General features: G+C 34.0%; 1 protein-coding gene across 1 annotated transcript; it reads right to left on the minus strand.

Annotated features, from left to right (window-relative positions):
* Positions 1-1,399: 1,399 nt before the first annotated feature.
* On the minus strand, positions 1,400-18,730 carry LOC116767043 (phospholipase B1, membrane-associated-like). Its single transcript, XM_032657195.2, has 7 exons — positions 18,463-18,730; positions 5,911-6,166; positions 5,407-5,576; positions 3,340-3,556; positions 2,727-2,872; positions 2,297-2,462; positions 1,400-2,085 (listed from the first exon to the last, which is right to left on the minus strand). Exons 1-7 carry the CDS (start codon positions 18,538-18,540, stop codon positions 1,892-1,894), a joined length of 1,227 nt encoding a protein of 408 aa, XP_032513086.2. The 5' UTR covers positions 18,541-18,730; the 3' UTR covers positions 1,400-1,891.
* Between the last annotated feature and the right edge of the window lie 2,983 nt (positions 18,731-21,713).

Consider the following 21,713-nt stretch of genomic DNA (forward strand, 5'->3'; position numbering starts at 1 on the left):
TAAAAACAATGAGCAACTTCTTTTGCGGTGACTTTACGACCCATATTCATTATTTACATTCATACGCGCCTTATAATATATTATTATGAAAGTTTTTTTTATAAGGATAAGCTGAAGCCAGCCTAAAAGTTTCGGATGAAATATTAGAAAGTTATACTAAAATTGAGTAAGTACTTTCAACTTGTATGTTTATTAATCTGTAATGTGGTTTAATTTAAAAAAGGTTGCTATGTAATAAAACTTAAAAATATTTACACTTTGATATAATGTCTGTTATAATGGGTTAGTAAAAAAAACAAAGATTTAGATTATCCTAAACGTATGTTATAACGTATTATAAGGGTGTGGGGTGTGCTTACATTATACTCGTGACGTAGCGCAGATTTAGCAAAAGTAATTTGATTGTAAAGTAGAACAGGACCCCTCTACCATAACTAGTAGTGACTCTGTTTTGGGCGTTTTAAATGAATTCAAATAAATAATTTAATAGTTTTTTGCCAAAACGTAGTAGGCAGGAGTCATTGGGAATTTTCATTGATTGTGGAATAACTTACACGTCACTCATTCAATCCTTTGTTTTATGAACTCGAAAAAATGTATTGACCTACACTTTCAAACACAATTTTTTTTAGTCCAATTTCTTACTGTACTAGATTTTTGGACTGGTCCAACTGTAACATAAAATTGTCACAGTCAAAAGAACACTAAGATTATTATTTACTTGTGGTCTAGTCAATGGTAAAGTTTCAGAATAATTGGAAATTTTCTCAAAAACCAATTTGTTGTCGACGAAGCATATGTATTTGTGTATATTTGGCACTGCTTATAGCTAAAATATTGATAATTTAGAATAGTTGAACCAAATTCATTCTTTCCAGATTGGGCTTGCCGCTTGGCTCAGGTTAATGTTGCGTGACAGTATCATGATTGTTCGGGGACGAGGAGATATGTATATCAGCTATATCTATACACTGATGGATTTTTTTATGTTACCATCATAAAAATAAGTGCTGTTCCAAACTGATTGTTCTTCTTTGTCTACTGTACACTTGACGTTTAAAAGACGCCATGTTGTATTTCTCAGAAAATAGTATAAAGCATATTTTATAATTGTTTATGGTTTGTAAAACAATAAAATATTTAAATTTAACACTAAAATTCAATTTGACTATCGAAATAATTCTATGTTTGTGAGTTCAATTTTGTTCAATTTATGTGACCAAAATATTTCCTCGCAAATATAAAATAAATTTAATTAAACTAAAACACCTTCATGTTATATTTTGATGTGTCGTGACTCCAAACCAACGCCTTTTAAAATTAGTCATTAAAAATATTGTCACTGCGACATAGATTTGCTTTTATTTGTATCAGGCGTCGAATTAAAAAAAAACATCGCTTCAATCAAAAATCTTATTATTAAAACATAGTATTTGTAAAATAAAGACTTGTTCCTCCTAGTTTTCTAGTCTATGATCTAATTTATAAAATATATTAAAAAAAGGTTACTCGTATATGTACAGAAGCCAGGAAAGAGAGATAATTAATATATGTATGTCAAAGTAACAGAAAGCCACGACAGAGAAGTACACTTTGGTGAATTTTTGCGACCAAAATAATTTTAAACAATAAATATATTTACAAAACTATTAACACTATATTTACATTTTTCTAAAATCCCAAATTGAAAGATTACATTGTTCTAACAAATTATAAATTATTATTGTGAGCCAACATAAGCCCTATCATTTCACTAGCGACATGCATGATATTCATTAGTTTCTTATTTTAATGAGGTAATGTTTTCATATCCTACATGTGACAGTTCAACCCTAACTGTCAGTGTCACGCGTCTGACGTTACGCAAGTAACGAGTTTGTGTTGTAAGCGGTCACCAAGTTCGATTGTAGTCATCCTCCGCTCCGGGCTGCGAGCCGGTGAGGAGGAACTCCTTGGAGTTTAAGTTGGTGAAGATGAACGGAGCGCGCCTGGACGGACAGCGGAACGTCTTCATCAACGACGGCGGCGACGGAGAAGACTTGTTCCCCACCGGCTCCAGGAGGTTGTTCCACAGCAGGTTCGCAGCTACACAGATATTACAAAGTACTGTAGAGGAAGACGTATTGGGAAATATTTGGTAAAGCGCAAAGTTTAAAGGACGGTGCTAAATTTAACATGCTTCCTTGGATCACACTCCTGTGGTAATACGATCGAGATACAGGCTATGATGTGTTATATTTAAAATCTGTCTCGTCCAGTAAATAAGAGAAAATACAACGTAGACAGTTGGTCGCACCCAGCGCGTGTCCCTTCTGGGAGAAGTGGAAGCAGTCGTGTGTGATGTAGGACTGGTGTATGACGAGCGGCAGGGGAGGCTCCGACGACGGCGCGTTGAACAGACGCATGAACGGCTGCACCACCACCGTGAAGTCCGCGCGGGAGTCGTAGCGGCCGCTCTCCACCTGGAGACGAGAGCTGGATAACTTACGGAGGTCGAGAGGCTACGATACCAACTCTAAGTTCGTCAAAATCTATTTCGAAGGGAATTTTTTGGACTTTCTGCTTGAATTTTATTAATACTCATGTATAATGTTCGACAGAAGATTTCTTTTCACCGACAAAATTTAAATACCATAATGTTAATAATTTATCGTATTCTGTGTATACTTTCGGAAGTCTTGGTAAGAATGTTGTGTGTGTGCGTGTGTTTGTTCGGGTGTACTCACCAGCGCCATCTCCGCGTCCTGGTAGAGGCGGGCCTGGCGCACCAGGTCCCGCAGCTCCCCGCCGCCGCGGTGGAAACACGTGCAGAACAAGGGATGCATCAGACGACACATCAGGGGCCGGAGCACGCGCACCGACACCGACACGTCTGGCGGACAACAGTACATTGATCTGAACTCTGAAGGGGTCGTGTACTACGATGACGACGTAGGAAATTTAATTTTTGAGTCTATACTCAGCTATCATATAGGGATTGTAAACATTTTTGTTGTAATTTTTGGACTTAGCTGAAGGAGTTTTGCGTATATGTAAGCTCGGTATGGCTCGTCAGACGAGACGCTGACTTAGAGAAAGTTTGGAAATAATTGACGGGTCCCACAGAACGTCGCAAAAACTTGTTTTATAATGTTTTCGGGGTCGTTTCATATTTATATTGTAGTATTATATAACATTTGCACATTATTCACAGTTTTTAGTAGCGAGTTTATTTTATTTAACCTCTTGTTCAAGAGTCGCTCAAAACATAATTACCCAGAGTATAAACTCTTAAAATCGTAGTCACCTCTCCAATTTCAAGCAGTTTGGAGGCGTAGTGTCGTTTACCACCTGACTTACCTAACACCGGTATAAGGTTGACGATAGTCCGCGGTAGGTGTTGGTGGAGGTAATCCAGGGCCCGCGCCAGTTTCCTGGCGTGAGCGGCCGGCGACCACGCCACCGGGGACAGACACGAGGCTGAACATAGGTCATTGGCCCCTATGAACACTGTCACCATCTTCCAATGATGGCTCATGTCCACGTCCGGAGACGAACGCATCCTGGCCACCAGGATCTATATACAAAATTTATTTGTCGTCACATTTTCATCAAAAAGAAGTTTCATAATATACTTATTAATTATTAATAGTTTGTGTAATTTTACGTCACTGCTTTTTATGTGACATTTTAGCAGACGTTTTATTTACTTCACAGCAGCCGTGATCACGGACCGACGAGAATAATGTCTAGCTTGTCCTGAAAATGAATCTAAAAGCTTTCACAACGAACAGAATACAAGCAACCAGCAAAGAATATTTCCTATCAACTATACTATACAAAATATTTATTATGACTCTAAATTAAGAGAGCTTCGTTCTTATTCGATATGAAATTCAGGTCTACGCGCAATAACCTCGCAAGGAAAAGGTTCTACGGACGCGTCGAATAATTTGATTACAAAACGTTCCGTACGAAGACGCGGAAACTAAAAAACACTGTTATAAAAAGTTATAAAACTTAAATGACACACGGAACGGAAACCTGTTCGATCACATCCGTACATTTTTACACTGACTACGTAATAATAATAATTTAACGAATATTTCGTTGTTAAACCAAAAGATTCAAGTGACGGAATGTGATCAAATGTTACTATGGAGAAGTATGAACAGTTACCGTAAGAGCTCAGAAATATACTCGTAGGTATAATATAGGAGACATTCTCACTACCAAGTATAAACAAATTTAAAGTCAGTAATAAGAAAAAAAGATAAATAAAAAGGTCTTCTGCTTGTCCCATCGCGATAGAATGACTTAAGTACTGATTAAAATAGTACGTCTATATATGATTAAGACAACACGCTTTCCCAAAGTACGCATCGTGAACTACGTACGGAGAGTTAAGAGTTCTTCACTCATAAATCTCCTCGCGTTATATTAGTAGCGTAGGTTATGGAATGACAAACTATTTGGTATTATAGTGTCGACAGAAACTTGGACTAAGCGTACCGTTCTGTTTACTAACTTCAGTACTAATTTGCAACTTGTTTAACACTGATTACTTCAAAGTTTTCATTCTAAAATCGTCGTTTATAAGAAGATATTTATTTATGAAGATATTATTAATAGCTTTATGATTGTGAAAACTTGCAACTTTCAATGTTTTAAGTTACTGATGATGCAATACCTACATATGTGTGAAAAGTACTACATGTTTTGATATACATATATTGTAAACGTATTAGTCCGTTCATCCGCAGGCTGAAGTAAAAAACATAAGAAAAACGGAAAACTACCCGTGTGTAGTTCGAATATGCAAACGCGTCGTACGCATACGGATTATCTTTATATAATGCACCTACCCTACAGTAACGATTTTGAATTTTTTTGGTATAAGCATGTTATACTAAGTTGCAAACCATACAGAACTTCTATATGTATAAGCTATATCATTTTAAAGTTTCATCAAAATTTGTTAATAGTTTTTGCTTGAAAGATCAGAAAGAACCACGCGCGATCACAGGCTAACACATTTCCAATATAAATACCTATACTATTATTTAGCACTGACGGCAATGAAACGTGATTTTTACGACACAAGTTTTACTCGCGTATTAAGCTTTATGTATATTTTTATGACACAGAATTCATTAAAACCGTAACCTGTGTCTTTGAAGTAATCAAGTTTTTTTAACTTCCAGTCATTAGGGCTGAGACTGAGAGCTGCCACTCAACACGTTACAATATAAAATAATTATTTTAAGGTGGCATTCGCTACTTATAACTTACACTTGTCGCGATAAAAACATCGTAATGATTTGTTTTTATAATTTCCATTCCAGTGCAATATATGTTCAATAAATCACATTATTAATAGTTTTGTTCGACAGTAAAGTGATCTTGAAGAGTGATAATAATGCACACCTTAGCTTGTTTGTAGGCGTCCTGGTCGGAGGCGACGGGGAAGGCCACGTTCAGTCGCGAGTTTTTTGCGAGCCACTCGCCCGTCCCCGTTGAGTACCCTCGCAGCTGAGGGTTGTACTCCTTCAGGATGTTGGGGAGAGTGAGGAACTCGCGCCAGGTGCTGTCACCGCCTGGAATTAATTAGACATATATAAACAGGAAGAATATTTATGTGTCATCTTGATTTTCTTCATTGTAGGTTATATTGGATTCTGCTCTTTCGATTTTCGTTGCAAAGAATGTGATCTCGAGCAATCATGATGAAGAATAAGCTAAATCATAACCGCCCAGATCAGTTCTAGAAAATCTATGAATTCATAACATATACACACATAGTATTCCTAATATATAAACTCTTGTATATCAAATTTTAAATTTTTCCTCCAATCATTCAACGAGTCAACATGTTGAACTCAAAAAAATATATAAAATAAGCCCACAAATGTTCAGCTCGTGAAGGTATACCTGCACACCAAGATATTCCTCTATATTCAACGAAAGCTCCGAGGGCGAATTCTTCTAAAGCACCGCTCCCCGCCACCAAGGAGTCTCCGATCGCTGCCACGACGTCGATATCCCCTGGTCTCAGGCGGTGCACGGAGGTAGGGACCTGTCTGCTGCGGCCCCACGAAACGGAGTCGTGACACGGGAACGGCATCGACGGAGGGTAGGCGCGCTGACGACGCACGTTCGACTTGCGAGGAGGGTAGTGCACCGACCACTGAAACAATTATATATGTACATACATGTGACAAGCTCATGAACTTGGAACATTAAACTGAACGGATAAATTCAACTTTTCCATTGATAAGTTACTGTGGGGATAATTTGGTTTCTTATTAAATGAAAATCGGACTATTTCTATATATGTAACACCGACACATTAAAAACTTTTGATGAAGTGTTATCAAAAGTATATAGTAGTATAAAATTAATATATCAATGCTTTTTTAATGTTCTTGAACATTGTTATTCTGTTAATTTATATATTTCCCAAGAAAATTGGCTTAGAAGTAACAAATTACAATTACAGCCGCGAAAGGAAAGCTTCATCTTAAAGTATTTAGACATAGTTCAGAACCCAAATAACTAAGAGGTTATTGTGTAATGTTTGTGCTTATATAAGAAATGAAAAATGCGGCGTTGACTCATAAAATACACTAAAATAAAATTTACGGAATCATTTACTTTGTGTCCGTAGTAGAGCAACATCCCAGGGCTGTCAGACTTCACTTAATTTCTGACGGACAAAACATTTATAATATAGTAATAGGTTAGTATATGTGTGTGCAATAAAGGTCGGCTGGCAGAAGGCGTCTAGCAGTCTCAGACTATACGTAAAGTGAGTACAATTTCACTCACCTGTAGCATCTGGAACCTGAGAATTGGCCGTCGGTATCAGCTAGCACATGTTTATGCTATGTTTACTGTAGTGTGTAGACACTAATTGTAATCTATTATATATATTTTGTCCATTAGGAAATAAGTGAAGCCTGGGATCTTGGACTATAGTATTCATAATATATCCTCATTTCTGATTTCTCGTCAGAATGATTAACACAAGATATCATCCTCTCGCTACGCACGAAGCGTTTCCGGTTTCACATTCAATAACTCTTATTTGTTTTTAAGTAATTTGTATTTTTTTAAATCTCGGATTCAATTGACCGAAAGATCTTCGTGACTAAATAGACGAATAAAAAACTGAGGTCTCTTCAAACAAAGAAAGCGTTACTTCGAATAATCCAAAATAGTATTGTTACATACTGGTGCTGGACTATCAGTAAACTGTATGCTCTAACACAGCTCTAAACATTCCTCTCTCGCTCAAAGCAAAGTCAATATATACGGACAACGAAATTAATAATCCATCACTACTGATAAATCGACACTGATGTCTAAACGTAAGTCATGATGTGGAACCAAGTCACACAGAAATTGGCGTGATCATTGACACTTTGACCATACAGAAAACTTTAACAGAGTATCGTTAATAATTTCCTTACAAAGTATCATTCAGTACGTACATTACTAGAATTACTGCCGTATAAAATGAACATTTTTATTTAATGAGAGGAATCGTAAAACGTAAAGAGATGTTATCAGTGCATCTCACTACTAACCTCATTAATAAATTCTCAGTGCCGGTGTATGCATGTCGATTGTCAGGGCCCCCAGACTGAGCATGTCTCGGGGTCCCCTAGCTCTGCTAGCTTGTTTATATATTTCGTGTCTAACACAAATTTATTCATAATTGCTGTTTTTACTACTTCTATATAGGTATGTATATAATTACATTATTCAATAAAAATATTGAATGAAATAAAAAAATATATAATATTCGCGTCTTTTATATGAAAAATATATTAATACAATACTGGTAAGCTTAAATATTAACTCTTCTAAGTTTTTTTGATACAAAAAGGTCCACTATAGCCTTTAATTCAATATATTTTTACGAACACTCATTATTTTATAACTGCTTTATTTTCCCTGAAGAACGGAGCCCCTGAACCTGAAGGGGCCCCTAGCCAGTTCTCTTCAGTGCCTAATTGACAAATCGGCCCTGTAAACTTAACTCAAACTAAACAAACATCCTTATTCCGAGATTATGTGATCACGCTACACACGGACCGTCTTCTGTTTTCCATTCATAAACGCTTTCATCTTCGAACATCTATAAATGAAAAATTTTTAACGCTTCGTAGGTAGTGATTATGCAAACTTGCGGTTTGGGAACTGATGTCATAAAACAATTCAACGCATGTTTAAGTTTTTAACGTTTAAGTCGTAACCTTTAACCTAATGTTATAAGCAAACAAAGCTTTCCCTGTGAGAACGAGCGGTTGTTCGTTTTCTAGGGCGACCACGTACCGATTTTCGGATATGATTTGACAAGGTTTTTTAAAAAAGTTGCGAATACAGAAAAAGATATACGCGCAATACACCAAGCATCCGACCGTAATCTATAAGTACGCTTATTCCAAGTTCACATCCACGCTACGAACGGAGCGTTAACAGTTTGTCGTTCTCTAGTTTCGAATTGACAAAAGCTGTTAGCCCTATTGGCTTTTACAGCGTCACCGGGAGGGGTGAGGGCCCGATGGGACCTACCCGTTTACTTCGGGCCCGAAGGGCCCGAATGATGGATACGCCCGTCCCAAGGGTGCCTCTAAGAGGCCGGACCTCGGCTTAGGACGTCGTTGTTGTGGAGGATGGAGTTGGATTTTGGATTGCGTGACGTCCCCCGACGGCAGAACGCCGGAGCGACGTGTATGAAACGGGACCTCGTCTTCGCCGGCGAAGACGGTGTGTGTGAATGTGATTTTGTGTCGTGGGGCTCGTTGCGTCTGTGTTGTCTGTTGTCGTTATGTCGTCAAGGTCTAGGAGAACGTCTTTTGGACGCCTCTTGCCTAACGGGGAGTTGGGTGACGGGGAGTAGTCACACGCTTTGACTACTAGTGGGTTGGGATGAACCGTCGCGGTCTCGAAAAATCTCTTTGAGATCGTCTTGAAGTGTGCAGCTACCGTAGGAAGTCGGAGGTCCCTATGGAGGTCGGAATTCCTGATGTACCAGGGTGCGCCTGTGGCTTTGCGCATGAATCTATTTTGCAGCACTTGCAGTTTGTTGATGGCTGAGGGACGGGCGTGGGCGAAGCACGCGCTCGCGTACGACATGATTGGAAGTATGCAGGTCTTGTAAAGTGTGACCTTATTTCTAAGGGACAGTTTACTTTTACTGCAGATCAGGGGATATAGGCGACCTAGGATGTAGGCTGCCCTATTTCTAACTGACTGAATGTGGGGTCTGAAAGTGAAATAACTATCCAGAGTGACCCCTAGATATTTGGCCCTTTTCTGCCAAGGAATGGGGCTGTCGTACAAGGAAATTTTTCGGGAGGGGATGCCTACTCGATTATTTCTGGAAAAAATAATTGCAGTGCTTTTGTCTGGATTAATCTCGATTCTCCATTGGCGAAACCATTTCCCTAAGGTTTTGGCTGCTTTCTGGAGTCGAGAGATGATGTAATCTAGAGACCTTGATGAGGTATAAACTGCGGTGTCATCCGCGAAGAGGGCGAGATGTGTTGGTCCTTTTGGAACCGGGATATCGCTCGTGTATAACGAGTAAAGAATTGGAGAGAGGATGGAGCCCTGAGGGACTCCTGCTCTTATTGGGCGGGGAGTTTGTCGTTCAAAAACATTCGCACATTATCAAACGAAACTTCTTAGCATTCTATGGATTTACCGTGCGGGTGCCGGGTCCATCGCGGTGCAGGGAGAGGAGCTTCAACAGTCCCTGGGACTTGCGAGTTACGACCCAGGTGTAGGTTTGAATATAGATCATTAAATAAGAAACAGGACACGCTTCTAGCGATTATGACGACCCAACCTTGTATTAAACAAGCCATAAAATTAATGAAATCGACTAAGTTGTTTCAGTCAAAAATCGTGACATCTTATGAATATATAAAATTAAAGTTCAGAAACAAATCTCTCTTCATAGTACAAATATTATATTTTATATTAATTTACTAATTTAAAAAAAATTATAAAGAGCAATAAGTATTGTTTCGTTTCCGCTGATTTAAAAAGAAAAAATAAATTTAAATTTAAATCACACGTACAGCGGTTGGTAAATTTATTACGCCGGTAATAATTCTTTTGATGGAGGCGTTACACAATGGTCGTATTTATTCAAGATGGCACACCACAGCTGACAGTTGATGAGTTCGTGAGGAAAAGTAGGTACACGAGCATCCTGACCTTGTTCTTGTTAAAATGTAGCTCTAGATCGTTACAGATACTGAACTGTCGACACATAATGTCCAAGAAATACCCACACAGCATAAATAATAACAGACTATAAATAACGGTGAAAAAAAAAACTGTAACAATCATAATATTTAGATTGCTATAACGATTTTCTATTTAAATTATTGCCATTCTGCTTAAATGGTTATAATTAAGACAAAAAAATCGTGTTTGAACAATAACAGCGTAGATGTGATGGATTGTAGTCCAAAGCTTAGCTTTAAAGATCTTTCTTGTTGCTCGGTAGGTGATGAATGATACTACGATATTCACTAAACACTTGTCCGTAATGCAGTGTTTGCTCATTTTATAAATTTGTATGTGATGAAAGCTCGTTCTGATGCCTCGGCCACCTTTTATCCACAGTCACTTTAAAATCGCTCCAACAATCACATCACAAGTTGTGTAACGCGATATTAGGAAACAATGTTCACTCAAAAACTAACCACAAACAACACTGATATGGGCCAAAACTAAATATTTGTCACGAATTAATACAATAGTGTAGAAGCATAGTGTTCGAACAATTAGGTTAGATCTGAAGGGTACCTAAATCACATAAATAATTGTGAGACACTTTGTATGTAAGTCGTGTTTTGTCCCATTTATATGACTTTTATTGCGATGACACGTATTTTATTACTTTAAAACACTACATACTAGCGACGTTTCGGCTCCATTGCAGCAACCGTGATTAGGCACGGACAGACGAGATGTGATACGCGTAGTATAATCCGAAAAATATTAGTTTCATTAAAATGAATACTCGCCAAAGTCTTAGATCTCATTATGTGAACCAGTACGGACTGGAAATAGCAAACAAAATGCGCCGGTTGGAGTACCTCAAGACGAAGGAAGCTAAATTATTACCATCCTTGAATTTCCTCAAGACATGCCGGGATCATGATAGCATACCGACATGTGTCAACATATCACCTAAAACAGACATCAAACACAGCGGCAGGACACTCCAGCAGGCATGTAAACGATCACTTTGTCATCTTATTCTATTGCGATAACCTAAATATCCTTATAGGGAATTTCGAACATTCTCTTTTACGCATATTTTGTTGATATATTAAATGTAAGTACAACTTTCAATACCAGGACATGTTATAACGCACTCAATATTAGTAAGCTTTACAGTTACCGTTTCCGTTCCCATTACAGAATTATTACACGTACAATTATTACTTTATTAGTACAAGTTTGCTTCGCCATACTACACACGTAGTTTTTTTTCGTTTCTTATTGTCAGTTGTCATTCATTGAGTTTCGCACATTACAGTAATAACATTAATTAACTGCTAACGCTTCGTCTGTAGTGACGCTACAAACTTCGGTTAAGCGTTTAGTTGAAAACTACAGGAACTATTGCAATAAAAAAGCTATTTATAGGTACGCTATGTTTATAAGTAGTGATATGCAAACATATATGTGAACACTTTGATACAAAAATTAACTGTTTTTAAATACATTTAACGAGTTATTTTTTTCCAACTGCGACCAAATTAAGACAAATAATGAGATTAGCATGTGAGCGTTTATAACATTTTAAAACTCATTTTTGTGAATATCATTATATCTCAATATTTATCTCGGTCTCGGAACGTTGCGGGGGTTAACCGAGTATCTTATAATTCTTCTCGTCGACCCGAACATTAGAACATACGACTAAATGCTACATGTACATACGTAATACTTTTACTGTTGCGTAATACTATTTAATATTAAAAAAATAGTAATTCAAACTTTAAAAGATACGTCAAATTAAGAAAAAAAACTTAGAATAAGCGGATAAAATATATTAAATATACATACTTACCTACTTAGTTGAGGCGTGTAGGAAGCATGAAGTTGGTCAAAATATATATAAGTAATACGTAGTCCTAGCTCTGAATATCTATACGCGTAAGTTTGGCCTTTCAAATATTAATAATAACAATTAAGGTGATGGCAGCGGCTTCAGACTCGACCTCTAACATCGTTTCATCACTGACACCGTTCACCTAAACCACAGCTGAGACTACAATGACACTAAATATACAAGCATCATTTGATGGCATTTAGGATAGAATAAAAGGTGCTAAAATGGCGGACGGTAGCTGCGAAATGTTTATTAAAATCCGTATTGATTCGTTATTGCTCAAATTCATTGCCTCCGCCTATTACGATGCCCAGACGTAATTTATAACTTTCATATGTATAAGAAATTATGAAATAATAATGTTAGCACCAAGTAACATCACAACATAAAACATGCGTGTCCGAAAAAAACCATTTAGGTCATTAGCTCTGAATTAGTGTTCGTTGCCTAATATTTATCTGTTACACAATATATATATAAAACTTGAATAATGATTTTAAAATAAACGAGCATTACTTAATTTTAATATAAATACAGTTTATTTGCTTACTTATTGATTCCCTTCTTATGTTGTGTCCGACGAAACATAAAGATAATATATTAAATTCAAAAGTATTATAAAAGCCTAAAACTACTCACAAAATATAATAAATTGTGATAATAGTAACTAGTTTGTTACATGAAAACCGGTTAACGGCTTCAGAAGACAAAAATGTTGTTTGTGACTCACAAATCACTCTTTCTCTATTACTCACACTAATTTCGTAAAAGACTCAGTGAATGCAATGTTGTGAATTAAATTGTTGTATCCGAAATGACTTGAATGGACTTTGTTTTTTATGTATTAGGAATTACTCGAAAACAGGTCGACTAATGAAGGTGATAATCAATGACAAACAATAACAAAAACTTTTGAATTAGCGCCATTAACATAATTAAGAATTTAAAAAAATCAAGATGGATGATTCGTATCAGCTGACACTTGACACTTGACACTTCTTCGAAGAACACAGTCCCAAGTTTAGAAATCAGTAAACGGATAAAGCATTCAAATAAAAAGTATTATTCAATATAATCTTATAAAGTCATAACATTAAAGCAGGTGCTTACTACGTACATAGAAGAGTAATAAAATTAAAGTATCCGCTCTACTAGGTCGCTTGGATACTAACGGCACTCTTTTACGTACGTTATTTGAGTGTAAAATGAGTTTAGAAACTCGATAACATTAAGGAAATTGTAACAAAATGTATTTATTTTCTTATATTTCTATTATTACGTTATTATATTTCAAAAATGTTGACCTAAATTTTTTATTTAATAAAAAATATGTACGAAAAGCATGTATATGATCTGTATGCTTACTCTAGGTTGGTATCTTTTCACTAAATACGAATAGTTTCCCGTTTCTCATTAAATAATTTACGTTAATATGTAGGTACTATAATGTGAGGAGATTTATGAATGAAATGCTGTTAACGCTCCGTGTGTAGTGTGACGATACCTTACAATAAGCAAACAAGATTCTAACCTTCAACATCTGAGTTTTTTCTTTAAATCTATCTGGATGTTCCTTAGATACAAAATATATTATACAAGAACTTTAACCACTCAATGTTTTACTATAACGACCACCAATAGAATGGGTCTAATTATTATGTAAGTTGAAAATTATTTAAAAATACTATAGAGGTAATAAATTTAATGGGCAGTTAATGTGCGCATGCGCACGTAAACGATGCCGTCAGTGACAAAACATCGCCTGTATCATAAATCACACGCAGCTTAACACTTGATAGCTGTCAGCGGTTCAAGGCGGAGACTCTCTTTAAATACACTGTTGTCTGTTAAAATAATTAAATATTGTTTTTTCTTTTACTCATATTTCAAAAGACAAATTGTAATTAAATAAAGGCTAGGATACAAATATGAAGTAAATTTTTGAAAGTTATATTTGGTCACAGTTGTGATGTTTAACACATTTACAAATTGTGATTATGGTGAAATAACAATTTCTTCTACTGATTAAACCGAAAAACATTTCAAGAAGTTCTCTTTAATGTTTTTCTATATTAAAATAAAATGTTGACATTGACTGTTACGTAGCAATAGAAAAAGATATTAGTCACACTTCTAGAAACTTTGTAAATGAAAATTATAAGAGGCGATATAAATTCATATACGAACTAACCGAGTTTCGCGTAGACGAGACGCTCGTTGTACACCTTAATATATAATAATTCGAGTGTTGCTGTTTATTTGTGAAATAGTAAATCACAAAGGCATAAACCAGCATCACTATATATGTGAGCATGGTCTGAAGAAGGTTGGAAATCTCATAGTAGCAAATGAGTTAGCCCGACACAACATCATGTTATTTCCCTGAGCGGCTACCTAATAGACGCTACTTTAAACATACGCCCTCAATATAAACATACAATTTTAAGGTCGACTCCAGTTATGGAAAGAAATAAACTTTACCATTTCCATACAAAGTGGTTAAAACCATTTTCTACATACAACTAAAACAGCTTTAGCACTAAAATAACAATAGGAGCTGAGGTCGTAAACGCAGCCGTAAACTATGAACACATCGTATTTATTATATTTGACGCTGGCTTGAAATTACTCTAAATGTACCTACTGGTAGCTTTTACTAATATTAACAAAAACTGTAGGAACTCTCCGAGCCAATATGGCGGTTAAAATATGTAAAAAGTTTCAATAGTTCAATTTCCAAACGGACTGGAACACAATGTCCTCGAAGTCACAAGTTCGAATCCGACTAGTATTTTTTTTTTTATTCTCTATCCCATATATAAGAACTATTTTATATACATTTATAAATAAAACATTTATCATAGAGATTTCGCCAAATAACATGTTAGTGATTATGACGCAAGCAAAAGCCAACATGCACGAATCATACCGGTCGGCATCCGACCGTTTAACACGAGTACTACGATTTAGGTTCCAACGGTTGCTTAATATTTAGAATTAATAAATAATTATAGATATTATCACATTGGTTTAAACTATTTAAACTATTCGTTGGAAACGTTCTAAATTTAAAATATCGACCAGACATGTTCGATTCGCAGAACTATGAACTATTTTATATATTATAAAAGCCGTAAGTGGTTACTATATGTAACGGGAACAACACTTGAAATAAGTCGTTTTGCAACAACATGACCTGTTTTCCATGAGAAAAAATACATTATTTAATATGTATAGTTATTTAACCGTCACGTCTGTGAATGGGAAGCCAATGGTGACTACCCATATAGATTTCTCTTCATATACTTATATAATATAATGATAGCCCGGCACTGTGTTCATTGACGTATTATTTGGTAATTACTATAAAAGTTTGGTAATTACTGCGATATAATTTGGTAATAACAACAATTTCTAAACACATTTAACAAACCGAATTCGTTCAAAACATACGTAAAATTTTCGTAACAAATATTAATATTCGCAATAACGTAAATTAATTTACATTTCAAAAAAAAATTAAACCGTTTACTTCATACAAACTATATATATATCGTACAAATTTAACAGGAGGTTTCCCCTAGTTTATAGTGTCATTGTGTTGCCAGTTTAATATCTCCTTATTATCTGGTTAAATCAGAGTATAATAAATATAAATAGAATATTAAATATATAAATTTCCATTCACATTTGTTAGACGAACCGAAAAGGTTACATACGATATCGAAACAACACTTAAAGATGTGCCAAATATTTCGCAAAACCTTGATTTATAGACGTTAAGGTGAATGTAGACAGCCGATGTTAAACATATATGCAAGAGAATTTGACCCAAGTAATTAGAAAAACCAAAATCACAATTAAAAGAATAATACGAATATTGAATAAATTGAAATAATAATACTAAATATGAAAGAGAAACTTATCTTTTTAGTCTATATTTAATTTTAAAAACAAAGTTCAATTCGAAAATACAGAATTTGAATGTAGGTATATTGTAATTATGCGTCTCTCCGTATACGTGTGTCAAAGCATAATTGTGTCCGAGACATGTATTTTTTCTTTCGATTAGAGTTTGTCATTAAAGTCTTATTATTTATCTATTTGAAATGTAGTAAATTTATATTAGACAAATAAAGTTACACATTACAGGAAGAAAAATTAAAAAGTATTTTTCAAATGTCAAAATTTCCATTATTCTTTTTGTTTTCAATACACTTAATACCAAGCATAATTTGATACTAAAATCGATATATATATATATATATATATATATATATATATATATATCTATATATATATATATATATATATATATAGTCTCTCAATGCAGGGTTTTTAAGCAAAATTATAAAGCAAGCAATAAAAGTGACTACATTGTATAGAATTTTACTGACATACCTATATTTTAATAAGTCAATATCTTTTTTTTTAAATGATTTCCTTTGTACGAGTTTATATACAACCTATTTTATAGATTTTTTTTTTAATTATAGCTATGGCTTCATTCGCACTAGAATCGTGGAATATTTTACCAACGTCAACATTTTATTTGTTAGTAGATTGTTTGTTTTGATACAGATATTATACGTTTTTAGGGTTCCGTAACCAAATGGCAAAAAACGGAACCCTTATAGATTCGTCATGTCTCTCTGTCCGTCTGTCACAGCCATTTATTTCTGAAACTGTTGGTTTGTAGGTTGATGTATTCTAATAACCGCTATTCGAATTTTGAATAAAAAGTAATAAATTTAAAAACTAAAGGGGAGCACTCCATAATGGAACTGATTGTAAAAAAAATATTCAGCCAACCTATACGTGATCGGTGTCTATGGATATAGGGCTTTAAAAAGACATTAGGGGTCCTAAAACCATTTTTCGTCAAAATAAATTGTTTGAAAGATAGTTCCAAAGTCGAAAAATGAGTGTTCCCCCCCCCCCCCTTTAACTTTTAAAATGAGAGAGTGAGAAAACTAAACAAAATATATGCTGAAGATTTCAATGGAAACTTTCAACGAAAATTGGATTGAAAGGGATATCATTATTAGTTTTAAAGAAACAATACATTTTCAAAAAACGCATATACAACTTTGTCGTTCATACAAACCCTATGCAAAACCAAGTTCCTTTTTTTTATTAAACATCGATCAAAGTTACAAGGCACTACAATAACTATTAGATTATGTCATCTACTTGCTGCTACGGAACCCTTCATGGGCGAGTCCGACTCGCACTTGTTAGAATATTTTTTGGGAGTTAACATCGACGACAGTTAGATGTCAAATTTACCAAGCTGATGTTACATTATTCATTAAGCAAAGGAAACCTTGACTTAAAAATACGATAAGAATTCTTACAGCAACATCATATCTCTCCTAATATTTTTTATGTAAATACATAATTGCACACAATATACAGCCGAGCAAGGTCGATGGGATTACATTCCTAATAACGTTACAAAATTCAACTTTCAATTCCGTGGATCAAAATATGCAATTAGCATTTGCAACGATTGTTTAGTCAATTATTTTTATCATGTCAAATAGGTATCATATAGTTTTAAGTCATAATTTCATCTAAATTATGCAGATTATTTAATGATTAGTTTAGTAGATCAGAGTCGAATACATTATGACGTACTTATCTAAAGGTTTAAAATGCTTTTCTTTGTCAAACGACGTCATAGGAAGACTTTAAAATTAGTATAAAAAATATATATGCCATATTACTGCCTTATCTACATTAAATTTGTAAGTGTTTACATATTTTTTTTTAAATAAATAATTGCGCTTGTGCTGCTACAAATTTATATATTTTGTCCAACGTCGGTTAGAACGTCCTCTGAATAATTTTCTTTTTCTTTTTTTTTATTTGGTCAAACAAAAATATGTATATATCTATAAAATATAAAAGTAATTAATATCTTTCTAATTTTTATATTATATTGAAGTATTTATTTCATTTGATTAAGTCAACTTATATGATTTTCTATTTAGAAATAAAATTACTCAAGGGGCGAATTTGTTATGAATAGTTTTTACGGGCAACTTGAGTATTGTTTATTTATTGAGGTTATCTCAATGAAAGATCTTTGCATAGAAATTGGGAAAGTTATATAATCTGTTGAACATTGCATAGTATGCGTTACATACTATAGAAGAACTCTCATGAATCTTAATTCAAATATGTACGATCATATTTACATAGCGTAGGGCTATAAAGGTAACGGATGCGGACTGATTTTTATAGCCATTTTACATATGTATATTGTTTTATTTATTTTGTTATTATATAATAAATATTATAATTAATCTTTTATCAATTTATGAACTCACCGCATCGTTAAAACCTGTGAGGCTGACATTAAACGCGTTTATTTCGCTGACTAACAACAGCAAGCCAAACAACCACATGGTGACACATCCCACAGCACTTGTAATATTTAATTGAATTCTATTACAAAAAAAATCAGAACATATTAAAACTCTTTTTATTATAAAAAAAATATATATGTAGGACGCGTTCGCGCGTTTCGCGCTTGGCGGGAATATGTCTGCGCATGCGCGCGAGTGCGCCGGGCGCTTGCCGTTGCTTAATAACGATATCAGTGGAACCATCCGTTGTCTCCGGTCTCCCCACTAATTAATGTCACCTAATCAATCTACAAGTTATTTTATGACCGCTACGGGCTGTACCGGAACCGACTTTCCAAAATAATTATCGTTCGAACACCTCCAGACTAGTTGGCTCTAAAACTTTGTGTGTCAATTTTTTTACTTCTCTCAATTCATATTTTAATCTTAATTAATAGTAACCCAAATCTAATGGAATTAACTTAAAACTCTGACCGTCAAATTTTTGTTATAGCTAATGTTTAAAGGAAGATCAATGTTCTCCTTTTTTATTGTTCATAACTTTTCATTTTCAATATTTTTTTATTACTTAGATTTGAACTACACTTGAGCGACCGTAAAAATGTAATAAACAAATTCGTTCTGTACTGATGTCAAATAAAAATTAGTTTAGAATTAAAGCTTTAGAAAAATAATAATCAATAGTCGAAAGTATCATAATAATAATTAAAATTTTAAATTCTGACCTACTTTATATGTAATAACTCTGTAATTCAGAAAAAGGATCTTCAATGTTATATGGAAACGTGTAGAATACGTAGGTTTATAAAAAAAGCTGAAAACACTAGGTTATTTAAATATTTTTAAAAGTTTTAAAACGTGTTAATTACTAAACTGTTACACTGTGAGCGATTCAATAATTAAATATAAATTTAACTATCATTTGTCTATGGTCGTTCGGTCAGAATGAATCAAATTTGGATTTTAAATAAAATTATTAAGTATCATACAGATGAGATTAAAAAAAATTGAAATAAAATGAGTCAGAAAGTATGTAATGTTATGTGTTTAGTCTACGAACTATAATTCATGTAGAAAAATGGATAAATGAACTCAAAGTCTAGAGAAAAAAGTTCTTTATAATATAACAGAGTTATAAAGACTGGTGTGCTAAATCAGAATCATTTCTTAAGGATGCCTCAGATACATATCTGGTGTTGTTGAGTTGTGATCATGAGATTTGGATGTATCTCATATTTCGATGCTAGTTCACTGATTTCAGCATAATGAATATTTCGCTCGTAAGCAATGTTCAAAAGTAAAATGACAAAATAGTTTTACGATAAGGTATTTTAAATTTACGGAAGCTGTTTAAAAAATTAGCCTAAGGTAAGAATAATCGACATAATCTACAATGAAAGGAAGGCATAATTAAATTGAATAAAATTTTCATTCAGATCTGTCGTCTTTTTAAATTCATCAATTAAGTGTGTTACAAGCTGTCGTATGAATAGATTTTTTTCGCAACACATACTTATACAATACAAAGACAAAGTGTCTTAAGGAAATGTGAAGTTTTAGAAAGATTTAAGGGAGTTGCAAAATGTAAGCCATTAGTCATCAAAGAAGATATTTGTCATGGGAGACAATATCACTGTTAAGTCACAGTATCAGATAGAGCGCAGATGTCTTAGGTAGGAGCCACTTCCCTCAAGAATAAACTTTTGCATCTACAAGAAAGTATTCCACAAACATAAACTAACCTTAGAAAGGATGAACTGTGTGCCAATAACTGTCAAATTTCCAATTTTCTTAATTAAAATTGCAAATGAGACTAATTCGAACCTCTTTGTTAAGTATCGAAATATGACAACATCATTTTTGCAAGCTTCTATATGATGCAACTTAATTAATTCTTTACCGCCATCACGTGTGGAGCGACCACCTCGATAACAATATTTTTGTAACCAGAATAGAGGTGATTTGATTGAATGTTAAGTTTGTTTTGTTTTTTTGGAATTTTTAAAGCTTTAAAACTTTTCCATTAAAATTACTTAGAGACGTAAATTGTCTTTGATTTTGCGGTTTCATGGAATGGTTTAGGAAATTTTGGGTATCAAGTCATTCACGTTATTATCCTGTGTGAACATCCTAAAAGAGGTCCATTCTATACGGAACTGTAAGACTCTTCATCAAAGATCTACAAAGGTCCCTCAAAACGACCACAAATAAATTATTAATTTGATTGATGTATTAAAAAAAAAACATTTTGCATTGAGCATTGAACACAACATTTTTTTTAATAATTTTTAGGTATTATCTCATATTTCAAATATACATAACAAACTCCTTGTTATAATTTAGATGCTGGTATTTTTTTTTTATCCCACCAGTTCTTAGGAAGATATCACACTAATACGTTTGACCTTGCATCATCAATCTATGTTAAACATTCACCTGTACTCGAATGCAACCTCTTTGGTGGCTACCAACAAAGGGATCTTCTTATAATGTAACACATTATAATATATATTTATTAAGATTCATTAAAGCAGGTCAAAATGATCTGAATATTATATACATGTATATATATTATGTATCTGTTTTCTCTTTACAATGTTTCGTTTAATATGAATAAAACAACACGTAACTTTATAAGTTAATATGTTAAATATTTATGTTCGTCATTAGGTAATACATTAATGCCAATAGTTTCTTAATAAATTAAAGATTATTTAGAAATAGAGATTATTAATAACATTAAAGAAATAATCTGTTGTCTCGCGGTTAACACAAGATCTTACATTATCTATAATTTAGATGTATCAATATACGATTTTATTATATAAGATTTTTGAGATCTTTCTATATAAAATATCACTTCGGATTTTCTGAATATCCTGTTATCAAAATACAAATAAGGATATTTATTTTATATTAAATTACATATTATTTATTATAAATTTGACGTTTCTTTATTAATAGATGCAACCATTAAATATACAATCCATCACCGCGAAGAGTAAAAGAAGGTTTTATATATCAGAAACATTACTTAAATCCAACAAAGCTCGCGTAAACGTTCTTGTTGACATATGTAGACTCCAGCCACATCATTTTGTTTTACAATCACCGAATTACGTCCGCCAAAGCAAATATAAAAGTCTTACATATATTTACGTACTTTCTTTTTTCGAATAATGTTAAACTGGCTGATAATAAGCGTTAATTGT

This window comes from Danaus plexippus, chromosome 10 (assembly GCF_018135715.1).
Source record: "Danaus plexippus chromosome 10, MEX_DaPlex, whole genome shotgun sequence".
NCBI classification, from domain to species: domain Eukaryota; kingdom Metazoa; phylum Arthropoda; class Insecta; order Lepidoptera; family Nymphalidae; genus Danaus; species Danaus plexippus.

Excerpts from the sequence above, each read along its gene's own strand:
- LOC116767043 (XM_032657195.2), bottom strand. The coding sequence starts at position 18,540 with ATGTGGTTGTTTGGCTTGCTGTTGTTAGTCAGCGAAATAAACGCGTTT. Across the intron at positions 6,167-18,462 it reads TCACAGGTTTTAACGATGCG|TGGTCGGTGCACTACCCTCC; the intron begins GTGAGTTCATAA and ends TAATTGTTTCAG. Across the intron at positions 2,463-2,726 it reads AGGACGCGGAGATGGCGCTG|GTGGAGAGCGGCCGCTACGA; the intron begins GTGAGTACACCC and ends TCTCGTCTCCAG.